General features: G+C 40.5%; 1 protein-coding gene across 1 annotated transcript in view; it reads right to left on the bottom strand.

The window, feature by feature from the left end:
- Positions 1–15,868, bottom strand: part of LOC134880713 (copine-8-like) — a 62,514-nt gene that overhangs the window by 18,466 nt on the left and 28,180 nt on the right. Inside the window, exons 6-11 of the mRNA XM_063907748.1 lie at positions 12,680–12,756; positions 6,950–7,013; positions 4,954–5,057; positions 3,331–3,435; positions 2,928–2,969; positions 141–216 (exon numbers count right to left, since the gene is read on the bottom strand). Coding sequence (XP_063763818.1) covers positions 141–216; positions 2,928–2,969; positions 3,331–3,435; positions 4,954–5,057; positions 6,950–7,013; positions 12,680–12,756 — 468 coding nt within the window. The remainder of the gene's footprint in view (positions 1–140; positions 217–2,927; positions 2,970–3,330; positions 3,436–4,953; positions 5,058–6,949; positions 7,014–12,679; positions 12,757–15,868) is intronic.

Below are 15,868 nucleotides of genomic sequence, written 5' to 3'. Positions count from 1 at the left end.
ACGGACAAATTGTAGGGTTAAGATTTGTATTAGGGTCAGGTTAGACTAAAGGACTGAAGGAAAGGATAAGAGGATAATATATCCTCACAAGCATGGAGGTGTGTGTGTGTGTGTGTGTGTGTGTGTGTGAGGAATATCACCTCATAGACGTGGAACTGTGACTGGCTTCTGGACATTTCTCTGTAGCTGGTGCTGAAGTCTCCGATAAAGTCGTGGCTGCAAGAAAAAAAAAGAAAAATCTTTGGTCACATTTCTTTCCAGTAAAAAAAAAAACAACGTACATCTTTAGGTCAAAACACTGTGGCAGTAATGAGTTAAAGAATCCATGAATCAACAGTAAAAATATCTACAGATTTGTGTCATTCCTTTGTGTCCACATTGTCTGAATCCACAGTATCACTCACAGAGCTCCCTGGTTACCAGAGGTGTGGGCGTAGCAACGGGTTCCATGATTATATGCAGATAATCAGCTCCAATGGAATCAGGGTCAGAAATGTGTTGGAGTTCAAAGCGAACGGCCAGTGAAGTGCCAAAAACTGCCAGGGAAATGAACAACGAAAGTGCGACCCGTGCCCTCTGAACACTGAGAACTCACTCGCTTCACAAGATAAATACCATCTTTGTTCCCCGACTGACTCTGTGAAGTTATCTGTCAGGAGACCGTTTAAGCAGTATTAATAGTTAATGTATATTTGAAGCAGAAGGGAGTGTTGTCACATGAAGAGCTCTACAGGGACACTTCTCCACAGTATTCGCTTTAACGGAGAAAAACAAGAGGGTGTTTCAGGACAACATTTTGGAGGGAAATCTGTGACCATAATCCCAAATGTCCCTCCCTACTTTGCACATATGCTTGGGTACTTGCAGGGCAGATTTTTTATTTTTTAAGAGGGTTAAAAAAACTGGGAGAAAGTTTGTATCTTTGAATGGCATGTAGGAACATTTAAAGCGGCCATATTATGTTTATTTTCAGGTTCATATTTGTATTTTGTGCCTCTACTGTGACATGTTTCCATTGCAAAGCTCTTTCTTTTTCTCATACTGCCTGTGCTGCAGCTCCTCTGTTCACCCTCTGTCTGAAACCAGAGTCCAGTCTGCTCCGATTAGTTGGCCGGAGCTGGCCGGCTCTGTTGCGATTTGTCAACCGCTAAGAGATGTCCCGCCTCTTAGTCTTTCACGTACAATGTGTTGGAGAGCTAGCCAATAGAAGTGTGAGATTTACTTAGTGATGTCATTATGTTCCAGAAGAAAACAAAGGGGTCCAATGGACACTACGGTACTTACTAGTGAGTTTACAAACAGAATAAGCCAAGTCTGATTGGTTAGCTGGCCGGCCCTGGCTTGTGATTGCTCAACCACTTACAGATGTCCCGCCCCTTCACCTATCCTGTTGGAGTGCTAGCCAATAGAAGCTTGGGTGTTACATACTGTAGTGATGTCATTATGTAACAGAAATAAACAAAAGAGTCCAATGGAGGTGTACACAGGGCCTTTTGAGCCTTTGCAGACCATTTACATTCACACAAACCTATATAACACACTACAGGAAATTGAAACCCCTTGAAAGCATAATAGGGACTTGTTAAATGAAGAAGTAATAAAGTCATTATAGTGTAGACAGTATCTGATATGCAAATACCATATTTACTTTGCCCCAGGGCCTTCATGTGGTGCTTATTTAACAGTAGGACGACATTACCCGATCATACCGTACAGATGATGGAGCATCATAACATTCAGAGGGACAGTTTACCTCCAAATCGAAAAGCATGTTTTTCTTTTAGGCTTGGATGCCAATTATCAATTTAGATTATTTTGGTGTTATGACTCATGGAGATATCAGCCATAAAGTAAAGATATCTGCTTTCTTGTTATTTAAAGAAATCATGACCCCTTAAAACTCTACTGACATGTTGTGAGCAGCTTCATGTAGGAACCTCTTTCTAACCTCAAAACTACACCCACTAATCGTACCACATCGTACAATAAGTGCACTTATTACATGGCCTAGTTGAATACTCGATTCTGATTGGTCAATTCAGAACATGTGACACGATGCTAATCCAGTAGTACAGACCGCTGTCAAGGACATAATTGACCGTTGTTAAGGAGGATCAAGAAAGAGAAGGGTAAATAAGATAAAAGACGGAGCGCTGGACGTCAGATAGATCACCAGAAGAAGACGGACAGGAAGTAAACACTAACAGGAACACGGTATGGGCTCTGCAGTGTTTGAGGACTTGTTAGTGGATCAGAAACTGTGAACAGACTAGAACAGTTACAAAAAAGCCTCGATCAGTGCTGCTGTAAAGTTGTTGTCGCAGTTCCAGCCGTTGGTGCGCCGTGGAACAGAGTTTTTTTTTTTCTTAACGGAAGAAATACGATCGTTTTTGAGTCAATAAAATAATTTCAATAATACTGGGAGTCGGGTCGTTGGTTTGTTTAGTATCTGGCCGTGTAATAATATAATAATATCTCCCCATAATGACCGCTTCGCTGCACATTATCCCTTACTTATTTACTAGAGGCTTTCCCGAGTTAGATAATGTTCAACTCATCAGATTAATGCTGTCACGAGCCTCTTATCCATGAGTAGTTCTCCGTGCACATTGATACGGTTGATGTGTGTAATCACGAGAAAGAAAATAGTTGCTTCATGAATCTGCTCGGAGAGGGTCTATGGATTATCTTTAGTAAATGTGTCATCATTTCTAGAAAGAGAGCTTTGAGTTATTCAAAAGCTTTTTATGTGTAGCTTTGAGCTACACAACTACAGTCATCTAGATCGATTATGTTCAAAAGAAGGCAGACATCTTAACGGACAATATCTCCAACACTTGTCAACTCACACCAACAAAAACCTAGATTTTTTATTTTGGGTTCCATCTTGGTTTAACAGTACAAAAGAAAGAGCATTGTTCCCTCACCCTCCATCTCTGTCCCAGTCGTACACCTCCACCTTAATGCTCCTGTAGGCAAAGAGAAGAGGAGAGGAGAGAAAGAAATCCCATTAAAAATCCAATTAGCACCACTGATTTACAGCCTTTCTGCTTAAAAAGCTGGTAGCTGGTCCGTGGAAGGCCGGGGGCCCAAGTGGACAAACCTACGTAAAGCAGAGAGTTTTTTTTATGTTGTTATCAGTTTACTCTGGTGTAACACAGGCAAATAGGAAAAGATAACAAGAATTATGAAGCATTCAAGCTGCATGTGCCACAAAGGCTGCCTCTTCCCCAAATCTGTATTAGAAAGAAGCAGCAATGAGTTACATGTGTCCGCTCATTAAGAGGAACCGTCAGTGAGAACTGTCAGTGAAGTGTTTGTGTACGCTACCTGTCATAGTCTCCGTTGCACAGCGCTCTGACAGGAATTTTGAAGGCCTGCCACACCGGATCCAGATTGTTCTTCACCACTTCTGTTTTGTGGCAGATGGTGAACCTGAGAGGGAGAAATGCAGAGCTGTTTAAAAGGGGACGTGTTTGGATTAAAAGTCCAACTAAAATCTATTTTTTACTGTAGTAGAAAGAGTGGTTTTCCTTAAAGAATACATACAAATAAAAATAACAACACATTTATAAAAATAAATACAATATGAAGCATTCAATTGAAGACATTTTTTGGGATGAAAATAACCATACCCATGCTTTTCACATATCATGTTCTTGTAGAGTGGTGCAGGGATGAGGTATTTTTGTAAGTTAGCATAGCAAGAGCTACCTTAACAAAAGCAATATAATCTTTCGTAAAAGAAAAGGTAAAAATCTTGTAATCTCTTCAGGAATCAAACCAAAAACCATCGACAAGTCCAGCAGTGGCTCAGTCAGTAGGAGCTTGGACTGGGAATCGTAGGGTCGCCGGTTCAAGTCCCCGAACAGATTTGAAATATGGAAAGTGGACTGCTACTTGGAGAGGTCCCAGTTCACCTCCTAGGCCCTGCTGTGGTGCCCTTGAGCAAGGCACCGGACACCTCCAATCCCCCCTCCCCATTGCTCCCCGGGGGCTGCACGATAGCTGCCCACTGCTCCTAGTACTAGGATGGGTTAAATGCTCTGCTGTATGTGACAAATAAAGAGGGTTTCATCCTCCGATTCTATCTTCTATCTATCTATCTACAAGGCAGACCAGAAGTTAAAGTGCTAACTCATTTCCAGCTTTAGGACTCATTCCTGCACCACTGTATACGCAATCTTTCAAATCCTATAATTGGATCTAGGAGTTTAGTACTTAAAGTGGAAGCTGGCAGTAGACAGACACCACCATTTATTTGAAATATAAATGTTCCCTTTCTTTCCTGCTTTCTCTCAGGACATATGGTTTACAGAAACTACTGGAGGCTAAACACAAACCCCTGTGTTCACCCGCTCTCTGTTATAGGGGAGTGGAGTGATATTAGTATTTTATAAAACATGATATTTGACTTTAATAATAGCTGCCTCTTCTTTTATATGCGGCACCTAGTCTGGCTCTTTGTTGCAGCGGCGTGCGGCTGTTAGAGCCTGCGGCTGAACATTTAGGCTGCATCAGTAAATACCCAGCTGCAGGAGAGAGGGAGTGTGTCTCCACTAAGACGCTGAAGTCGACTTGAATAAAAGCATCTGCGGGGCAAAGAAAGTGCGACCTCCACACACATTTCTCACTTAACTCCATCTTATTCTGCCTTTATTTTCTTCTTGTCAACTCTGTCCCATTATGTCTGCTCATCCCTCCTTCTGCTGCTTTCTCCTGTTAACGTCTGCACGCCGTAAGTCACATATACAGCACCCAGAGTTATGTAACACCACATAGGCCGTTTAGTCCTTATATCCTCTGTATGGAGGCTTTTTGGAGCATGAAAAATCACGCTCACAGTCTATATTCATTTCAGGCATCTGTATATGGCGTGTATGAGCGTGTAGAGCTGATAGAGCGGCTTTTGTTAATTCAGAAAATTGACGGGGGAAGTTGCAGTCAACTTACGATCCGTCTTCGTTGCTGCGGTAAAAGACGAGGAAAGGATCTGATTTTCCGAAGAAGTCCTTCTTGTCCAGCTTGTTGCCACAAAACTGCAGCATCACGGACTCCTGAAGTGGAGGGAAGTGAACAAAAACAGACGTTACACAGCCTCAAGTCGAAAGAAATGACACACAATGCTATCTCAACAAGTTATCATAGATCTACTGTTAATTAACTTTAAACAAATACTGTTAGAGATACGTCTTGTACTATTTCTCAATCTTCAGGAGTGGCACAATATTACAATGCTCTGCCACTTTGAGAATTAATTATAATAACATATATTTCAGCATAAGCCTTGCGTTTTTCCCTAATAGTGTGAATTAGTCAATAACGGTGCTGTTAATAGAAGGCTCTGAGGTGGTCGTCTTTGGGACAGGGGCGGCAAGAAATTACCACTTGGTAACGCTGGGAGGGGAGGGGGTTCAAAGTTGTCTATTGCCACTTTGAGTGGCACAGTAGTTATTTTCAGACAGGATTCTTCCGCACATCAATTAAGGCATTGTTGGAAGTCAATGGTCCAATGTTAAGACTGGAGTGACGGGACTCTCCCGAAAACTAAAGAAAACTTTGCATTTGTCTAATTTTTAGACCACTAAGTCCTGGGAGCTGATATTAAGACTTAATTTGAAACTTCCTGGAAACAAAGAGAAGATTAATTCAAGATAATCTGACTTAATTCCACCCTTGAACATTTATAAACTTGCTTGTCATCTCCAATCTATAATTAATCATCTCATATTTAATAGTGTGTTTTGAAACAATGCCTTTCCCTGTGTTCTAGTTCTTAATCAGGCTATTTCCTTTTTCTCTGGCACGTTGTTTATTACAAGAGGAATCAATGTCTCTACAATGATTTTCTCTGTTTATATTGTCATATTTTAGTACACAATAACAGCTCAGAGCCTACACTATTTGATTCAACACCAAAACATGTTGATATTTAGACCTAAAAGGACAGAAAATGCTATTACATTTCACTTCAAATACCTTGTTGTAAAGTGATGCCTCTACTCTTCAGCACACACCCAAGGGGGCACAGAATGCAGAGGCACTTTTTCAAGAAGTAGCAGATTTAGTTTGAGGTGGTTTGTTTTCTAGAGTCACAATCAAGCTCATCACAAAGTTCACATGGAGACAGGACAAGAGTCTGCTGTGTCGTAAACAGAGAATCAGGCCTTCTTGAACAACAGTGGATTTAATCATCTTTCCACACACGCAGAAATACAAACCAAACCTCCTCTGTTCTCGATTTACCACTTGTATATTAAACCAAACAAGCGAAGTCATAATACTGTGAGATAGTGCTTGACGCCTCTTCCTTATTGCAGTAGTACAGTGGTAGTTTTAGTTAATACACATTTAGATAGCACACTTATTCTGGAGTGTGTAAACCCGGTTTCTAAGTATATTTAAACTAATGCCATGTTACACAGAGAGCTCTACAATAAATCAACTTCCATCAAGGTTTTAATGTACATTTTTAGTCGAATCAAGTTCCTTGTTGAATTGTATTGAGTTATATAGTATGTTTCTTATATTATGTACATCCTTTTGAATATATAATGGAAGAAGTTGGGATTTTTTGCAGAAACGTTTGTTCTAAACAGCATTGTTTTTAGCGATTCTGACTTTTTCTTCTTGCATTTTTGCACAATACTGCCACTTTTAAATCTGCACAGCTTTTCCACATTTTTCACAGTCATTTTTCACAGTATGTATTTTTATTTATAACAACTTTTCATATTTCTTTCATTTTTTAACTTACTTTTTTCTCCTATCTTTAAATTTGAATATCTCTAACTCTGTTTATGTATGAAGCTTTATAAGTTTACCTAATAAACACGTTATGTCTGTATGTCTCTGTACCAGAATAGTGCGTCTAATTAAAGAAAAGCATCTTGAAAGTCTAGAAGTTTTCCTCTGAATGAAAGAACAGGGGACGCAGACAGATTCTTACCCTGCAGTTGCCCAGCTCTTCTGCTCTCACGATGAAGGTGCCACATTTCTTCCCTGGGATCCCGCTGGAAAAACCAAAACATTCCCTTTACACTCCAACAGCCAAAGGCCTCAAACTGTGGTTTCATAGGACGCAGGGCTATGGTTTGAAACCACAGAGATACAGGACAACAATCTGTCCTCTTTACTCTATCCTGTAGTTCAGTAAACTTGTCCCATCAGCTATCACTCTGTTTCCTGTTCCATCGACTTCAATGTAAACTGCATTTGCACTGATCTGTACCTGTGGGAGAAACAGCACACACCTGAATGTTTGTTTTTACATTGTACTTCTGCGTTGGTTTTACACCGTCTATATCATAATCACGTTGACTCGACAGCACACACTGTACATAGTGGTTCATCGTTTATCAGCATCACATCTCTATGAACTTATGAACTGCTCCAACTCTCTGATCAGATCATAAACTGCATTCTGTTGTACTGAATGAGTCTAATATTCTCAAATGAATACTGTCTTCTACTTCACTTAATACTCAAACTACACCGCTATATATAAACTGTATAATATACAAATCTCACAGCATAAACAGTAATACACACGTTAGTACATATTTATTGTTATTAAGTTTACACTTACGTTTTATTTAATATTCCATCCGTTGCACTATTAAAATATAATATCCTGCTTTATCTTTTGTTACTTCAATAGTGTTTACTTGTCTGACAGTTTATAGATTATTTATCTTCATAGTCAGCTGTATACATCTCTTTTCTCTAAAGCTGGTTCATTTCTATTCCTTCTTTGAGATGTTTCTACGTTAGAATTGTTTATTTCTTCTTTCTCATTTCTAATTATGCGCAATGCCTTGTAATGTTTTACGCTGCTGAAATAACGTTTCCCAGTTTGGGATTAATAAAGTCATTCTTATCTTACTGAATATTATAATTATAATACTATGTGCACAGTCTTATTTTTATTTGATTGTATTTCATTTTAAGATGAAGCAAATGTCACAAAACCACATTTCCCCCCCAGGATAAATAAAGTATTCTTCTTTAAGATTCTTAAAATCTGTCATCTGAGACCCCTGCAGATTGGGAATCAAACATATTTCCAAGCGTTTTTAACATTTATCTTCCTGATTGTGACAATAAATATACATTTATGCTGAATGAACACCTTTAAAAAAAGAGCATGAACATAATCTCAGCACATCCAGTGACATTTCAGATGCTTGTTTGTTTACATCCTGAGCTGGCGAGGCGTAATATTCAGCCAATAAAGCCGAGGGAGGCTGACCACTAAAAATAGAGCGGATGAATGCCACAGACCGCGGGCCCAATTCAGAGCGCGGACGTGGGAGGGATAATTTCATTTGGCTAAGCACTGTCCAGTACAATAACAGATGTGGAGACACTGATGGTACATTGATGCAAGGCTTTGATACCCCACCCCCCACTCCCACTTCCACCCACCGTCACCTGAGACACACCGCTGCCCTTTGATGCACGGGGAAGCATTCATTTCAATTAATTTAGCGTATGAGATGAGAGACGGCTCAGGAAGGGGCAGATGGAAAAATGGCAGAGAGGGAGGAAAGATGGAGGGGGGGGACGAGAGGCGGCTGTGTGATGCTGTGCACAGAGCAAATGGGATCTTACACTGTGATAATCTTGTGTGCGGATAAAAGATATCTTACATATTAGTAATAAGGGGGCTATATCTTTTATCTTTTGAGTGCCGGCATATTAAACCAATATCACGTCTACAGCAGGCTCAAAAGGTTTTTCAAAGGGGCCGTGTTGTAATCATTGTCAGGTTTTATATTTAGTGTCTCTGACATGTCTCCCTGCTTTAATGTTCAAAAAGCTCTTTATTTTCCTCAGACTGCCTGTGCTGCAGCACCTCTTTTCACCCTCTGTCTGAAACCAGAGCCCAGTCAGCTCTGATTGATTAGCTGGCCGGCTCTGTTGTGATTGGTCAACCCCTAGAGATGTCCCGCCCCCTTAGCTTACCACGTATAATGTGTTGGAGCGCTAGCCAGTAGAAATGCGAGTGTTCAGACAGGGGGGACTTTGGGATTTTAGCCTTTGTAGACCATTTACATGCACTAAAACCAATTCAATTAAAAACAATGTTCAGAAAAGCAGCAGTTTTGACCATGCACTATAACGATCAGTTCATTACTGGACCTTGACTACTCCCACATTGCTTATGTTGGGTCACAAATCAACATTTTTACAGTTTTCACTTCCCACTTTACACATAGTTTGAATTTGATCTAAGTAAAATAACAACAGAGACTGAATTTGATTGTATTCTTTTACTCAAGTCAATTAAAGTGGAGTTTTGCCCACATCCTCTGTCGCCAACCAACAAAACCCCTGTTAATTCCTCCTGATAATTATTATGTTTCAGCTCATAAATGAGCCCAAATGTTCTCGCAAGAGCCCGATCTGTATTGTGCATGTGCTATTCTAACCACAGATAAGAAGGAAGTGAGATAACTTGCTCATTAGCTACTTCAATCTTCAGCTGCCGGTTTAATTATTTTCAACCACTTGCTCGATTGGGTAAAATAGCTAAAACCATCAGCATTCAGAGCAAATGAAACGAGACACAAAGTAAAGCCGATTCAAGCTTAAACACCAGAAATGACTCCTGTAATAGTCCTGCAACTTAGGCTAGCTGAGCTTTTTATTTTTTAGTGATTATGACACATTTTTAGTGACAAACCATGCCTTGATATAGTAAAAAGTGTAAATATTGTAGGAACAGATCATCATTATGTGGGGTTTTGCAGAATTGTGCAATATCATTGGCAATGGTGCTGTATCAGACACGTTTAGGGATACTTGAGACACTTTTTCATTCATATAAATGCAGTTATATAAAGAAAAGAGTGGCGTGGCTCCGAGTATCGAAACAAAGTGAATGACTGATTTGTGTGACTCAGACGGTGCTGTGAACTCACTGAAGTTTGTTTAGATCACACACCAAAAACTGACAATCTTACAAAACATTTTCTGAGTGTGTTTGTAGCATATTGTCATCTGTTGTCTCTGAGCTCTTTATTTTGGAGATGTGCCTCCGCTCCACTGAGCAGAAGTGTGATGCTTCTGACTGTAGATGGTTTTTTTTGTGTTTCACTTGGAGTCAGCGGAGTGAGCACTAAAACACACACGCACACACACAGTAGCACAAATGAATAAACAAGCATTGCAGAATACTAAAGAATATCTAAAAGAAGCTTTGCATCTAAAAAAGGGGGTGAGGTTAGATCGAGAGAAGGACTGCAGGCCGAGGTGATCACGTAATCCGGCGACACGTTATTCCATCACGTTTCATGTGTGTCGTTCATCAGCGGGCCATTCAGCTTCAACCAGTGATTGATTTCACACACACACACACACACACACACACACACACACACACACACACACACACACATTCCTCTGTCTAGATTTCTCCCTTTTTAACTCACAAACACAAAAGACACAGACACACACACACACACACACACACACACACACAAGCAGAGATGCACACACACACAAACACAAAAGAAGACACACACACACAAAAGTAGACAAACACACAGACACACAGATTTGGATGTAGACGGGCACTTCTCTCCGTCTAGATTTCTCCTTTTCTTCCCCCTCTCTTTTTAACACACAAACACAAACGAAGACACACACACACACACACACAAACACACACACACTTGAGGACAGGGGTTGAGGCAAGGGTCAGACTACTTGTGGCCGGCTGCAGCTGGATTAAATGAAAAGCAACAACAAATGATTCTCCTCGGTTAGCTGAAGAAGAAGACTCAGCAGTTTTGAAGCTCACATAATATGAAGGCAATCTCCTAAAAAGCTACCTTAGGGGTGGGGTAAGGGACATTACATTCTGTATTCCATCAGATTGGATATAGTAACCATAGTGAGACAAAACAGCGAGCAGACGAAGTTTGTTCAGTAAACAATCTGGTGTTGGCTTCACTTGCTCATAAATGGTAAATGGACTGTATTTATATAGCTGTTTCTCCGGTTTTTACGACCCCATCATAGCGTTTTATATTCCATCATTCACCCATTCACACCCTATTTATACAGAGCAATGTTCATCCACTTGCTCAGGGGAACTGTCCTACAACACATTCACACACAGTGGGCCAGGTCATCAGCAGCCCAAGAGGTTAAAGGTCCCCTATTGTGCAAAATGCACTTTTTGATGTCTTTTATACATCAATGTGTGTCCCCGGTGTGTAAGGAGACTCACAAAGTGTCAGGAAATACAAACGTCTCTCTTTTCCTCCTTACCCACATCTCTAAAAACGGGGGTACACACGAGCTGATCCAGATTTGCTTCCGATATGCAGTCATATCGAAAATGTGGGCTGGCTTTATATTGAACTCCTAGCAACGTCCCGCCCACGTGATACGTCACAACCTATCGTCCGCAATATACAGTCGGCAAACTGAATCCCCTCTGTTTTGGAATTAATATGGTCTGCGTTTACATTAGCAAGCACTGCTAACACTCAGAGCTAATGCTGTACTGGAGAGAATATGTGTAATATAAAAGGTTGTGTCCTTGTGGTGAAACCCGTGAGACAAACGTTTGATCTCCACACTGTTTCAGAAATAATGCTTGATGTGGTTTGGAACATAATATGGCGTTTAGTCACGGCAGCGTTTAGCTGAGTTTCCCCTTTAGAAACTTCTGTCTTCAGACAGAGAGATCATTACGCTCCAAAGGGGCGTGTCCAGCTTCAGCTCAGCTCAAATTTAAAGCGACAGTCACAGAATCAGCACTTCAGTAACAGGGCTGAAATAGAGGGGGATGAGGCATGCTACAATGGGGGATCTGTTTGCTATTTTGAGCAAAACACTTCACAGACAAGTTTTGTATAGATATTGCCCTACAATATATTGTTCGGATATAGCGTAATAGGAGACCTTTAAGTATCATGCCTGAGCATTTATCGACATGTTGGATCAAAGCCACAACATCCCGATTGAAGGACGGCCGCACTGCGTCAGAGCACAGTCGCCTCTGTTGTGATTATTGTAACCCCAGCTGGACCCTGGACTTTAAATGATGTGATTACCCCCAAGAAATTCCTTTCCAGAAGCAGCTTTATGTCGAGCCGCAAGAAGAGCAGTACGAGTGAAATCTACATGACTGGGCTCCAGGTTTAAACTATATTGCAAACTGAGGCATTAATTCAGAGAAATAGTCCTGATTATTTCTTTCTGCTTCAGTGGAGGCTTCAGTTCAGTTTAGACGTCCTCAGAAATGGAGCTGGGAGCTCACCACTGACAGTCTCCCTTTGGGTGAACTGTCCCTCTCCACCACACGCTGTTTACCATCCCAACATGTTTACGGTCTGTCATTAGGCCTGCTGCTGTTTATCTAATCATCTCATTTGACTGATGGAGACAGCGTTCGCTTTCATCAACGTCTTGGCTCATTTTCATGCCCCTGCATCGCCTCACTTCAAAAGACAAACAGCGGCAAGTGATCTCAAACAACGTGCTGATTTTCAATTCATACCAGCGGATCTAAAACCTGCACCTCAGCACGAACTGCTTTTTGTGTCACCTAATGCCAGTAGCCCTCTGATTAGGAACCATAAGCTCTTTGCTTTCAATTAGATGTGTGTGCAATTAAAATAGCAGCGAGTGTGTTCGTTTGTGTGCGCATGATACTACTTACATCAAAGGTTTTTCCAAGCGGCTTCCCAGAGAGCCCACTATCTCGCCAAGCGTGCAGAACGCCTGGCCCAGGAAGTCCTGCATGTGTGGAAAAACATGTAATTAGGTGCATGAAACAGGGGGAAAAAAGGAAAAATGTGGAGGTGGAAGAGCCGTGAGAAACATTCATTATTTCTCTGGTTAGTAATATATTTACCACACCATGTTGTCACGTGTCGCCATTATGGAGACTCAAAGTGTTCTATGATAAGTGATGTTGTAAGATAGTTCATGTATTTGAATGACCGTGGAATTGTAAAATAGCATTTAATTGAGCAATAAAATGACTTCCTGGAAATGTTCTTCCTTTTTATTTTATTTACCTAGCAACACCATCTTTTTCACTGACAGTTTTATGATTGGCCGATTGGTAAATGAATCAATCGAAGGACATTCTTTAGCTTAAGGCGGTCAAATGTGTTGCTTTGATTCAATAATTTGTGTTGTACTTTCTCTTAGTCGGGAACACATGTTATTATCTTCAGTGAGTCACTTTGAGCTGCGAGCAATTATAAAGGGTTTTCCACAATTTCCCTCACATTTTGTAAAAAAGGAATGAGTTACTGATTTATTGAGGAATAAATCAGAGTGTGCCAGTTTTGTGATTAGCTGGCTTCAGCTTGTCAGATGAAAAAGTGGCATGTTGAAGTAACTAATGAAATAGCTAAACAGTATTTTCTAAATGTTTTCACATAATGACAAAAGAAGAAGGCTTGGATTTAAGGTTGGCTAATATCTAACTGTATAACTCAAATATGTATCATTCAATACACTAGCACTCAACTTCTCATATTCACATATTTTATTTGACATTTTACTTTGATACCTATGTTTATATAATATCTTATAATATTCTATTTCATATTTTTATTACACATTCTTTTTATACATATTTGATTTAGTGTTAAAATGGAGCATCTGTCCCAAAACTCGATTACTTTCATGATATATATGAAGTATTTCTGATTATGAAGAGTAATTATTATCTGACCACTGCTGCATTACAGTAAATTCATGCCATTTATTGTCTTATCCCATTAATTCCACATTTCTGATGATTCATCTAAAAAGTGTAATTGTGTAAATGTACAAAAGCACTAATATTTTTACATTACATTTCTCTAAAGCAAATTACAATTCAACCATGAAAACAAACTCAAAAAGAAAGACTCCGGTAAGAAAATTTGCTTTAAATATTCCAAATTATTGTGTGCTCCATACAGAACAATTTATATATATATGTATTTAAATAAGAAACCTTCTGCTGTCCTGATATCCATGGGGTCATCAGGGTATTTGGTTTAAAATATTGTAGTAGCTGCTCCATCCGCTCAGCTCTATTTGGAGTTGCAGCTACTTAGGTTGTATTTCAAGATCTCTCCAGCTGAATATTTTTGCTTTTTTTCTGTATATTTAGTACATTGACAGCTAAGTGTGCAGAGGGTCCCGTGTCCTTGGTGATCACTGCAGGGTGACTGAGGAGAGGCCTCAGTTTGGGGAGGAGGAGCCTCTGGCCAGCAAGAAGAGCAAAGAGAGGGGAGGGGGTATTCAAAAGTGTGTTTACAGGCGGGAGGGACTGTTCACACACTGCTACTGGGGCCTCCCCTACCAGATTGTGCGTGCGCGTGTGAGAGCATGCATGTACGTCAGTGTGTGTGTGTGTGTGTGTGTGTGTGTGTGTGTGTGTGTGTGTGTGTGTGTGTGTGTGTGTGTGTGTGTGTGTGTGAAATGACAGACGAGCAGTGTTGAGTCCAGCGGGCAGAAAGCTGCTTCAAAGATCTTTGCCGGTGCTGAGCAAATTTCTCCCCCCTAGCCGAGGTCTCCAAACAAAAAAAGAGATGACAAAATGCTCTGGCCTCGGCTTCAGAAGTGTGCTGCTGGCTAACAGTCAGAGCCCGGCGCCGCTCCGCCTCACAGATCTGAGGCCAAAGGCTGAGGCGCCTCGCATTAACAGGCTCAGTGGTGGCAGGGGGGAAAAAAAATAGAGGTTAGGAGGGTATCTCCGAGTAAAGAGAACACAGCTGAATCCCACAAGTCCAAGTCCCTTCCTCAAGTCTCCTCTGCTCTTTAGTTTTTCTACATGTAGTGAAATGCATATTATAATGCATTTATACTTGTGTTTATGAACGGAAAATCCACTAGTTGTTAACATGGGGCTGTTCGTCAGATTTATGTCAATTATGAATATTGTTTTTTCCATGAAAAATGCTGATCTTTGTGAAGTGATGAAAAAAATAGTTCTGACATCCTTATATACACAATATGCTTTATATTGTGTGAAAACTCAGCATTTTCTTTCATTGTACAGTATTTCAAGTTACCTTCTGTTTAACTGTATAAAATATACTTAATTCTGCATTTTATTCCTATTTATTCTTTCACAAGTCTTATAACATATTGTATGTGTGAAGAAGGAGCCTGCGACTTAAGATTTTAAATGACAAAACTACCCTGAAGCTATTGACTATAAAGCCTTTGAATCATTGAATCTTAAACCTCGACACCAGTCCTTTTAGCTTGCTGCTTAAAGAGGAGATTTCCCTTGCATTCAGTAAAGGGGGCTAAAATCTGCAGTAAAATCCTGACAGCTTTCAAATACTGATGAGGTAACACACTAGTATTTAACTTAATTACTGCCTGCAAACATAGGAGTTACTTTCCTGCATATTAATTTGCTAATCCTCCAATTTAAAATAATGAGTCTCTGTCAGAAGGATATTGATGTATTTTACCTCCAAAATAAACAGGAGTAAAATGAAGGATTGTGCACAGGGCCGTGACAAGCTTCTGTCAGGATGAGAAAACAACATCATCCTCTTCATCTGCTGGCAAACAGGATACACAGCCTCTAATTAGATTTTACTGTACGCTCCATCTCTGCACATCTTCCCCTGCAGCCATATCTGCACAAGGTATGCAAACCATATGGCAGAGGAAACAACATCTGCCGTGACGAGAGGAGGAAGGCTTCCTCAGACGCCGCCATCGATGAGACGCGGTGTTTCTGTGCGTTTATTCCTCTATTTTCTCTTATTTAAAGCGACTGTGGATGGACTTCTCTAGGACAATGGAGCCATCACTGCGTGCCAGATCTCCAATCCCACACATCCACAGCGGCGACAGGACGCATCCAAGCGTCCTCAGCCTTCAT

The sequence above is a fragment of the Eleginops maclovinus genome, chromosome 2, assembly GCF_036324505.1.
Source record: "Eleginops maclovinus isolate JMC-PN-2008 ecotype Puerto Natales chromosome 2, JC_Emac_rtc_rv5, whole genome shotgun sequence".
NCBI classification, from domain to species: domain Eukaryota; kingdom Metazoa; phylum Chordata; class Actinopteri; order Perciformes; family Eleginopidae; genus Eleginops; species Eleginops maclovinus.
Note: the sequence above shows the minus strand (reverse complement) of the source record. Positions and strands in the feature narration are given on the sequence as shown.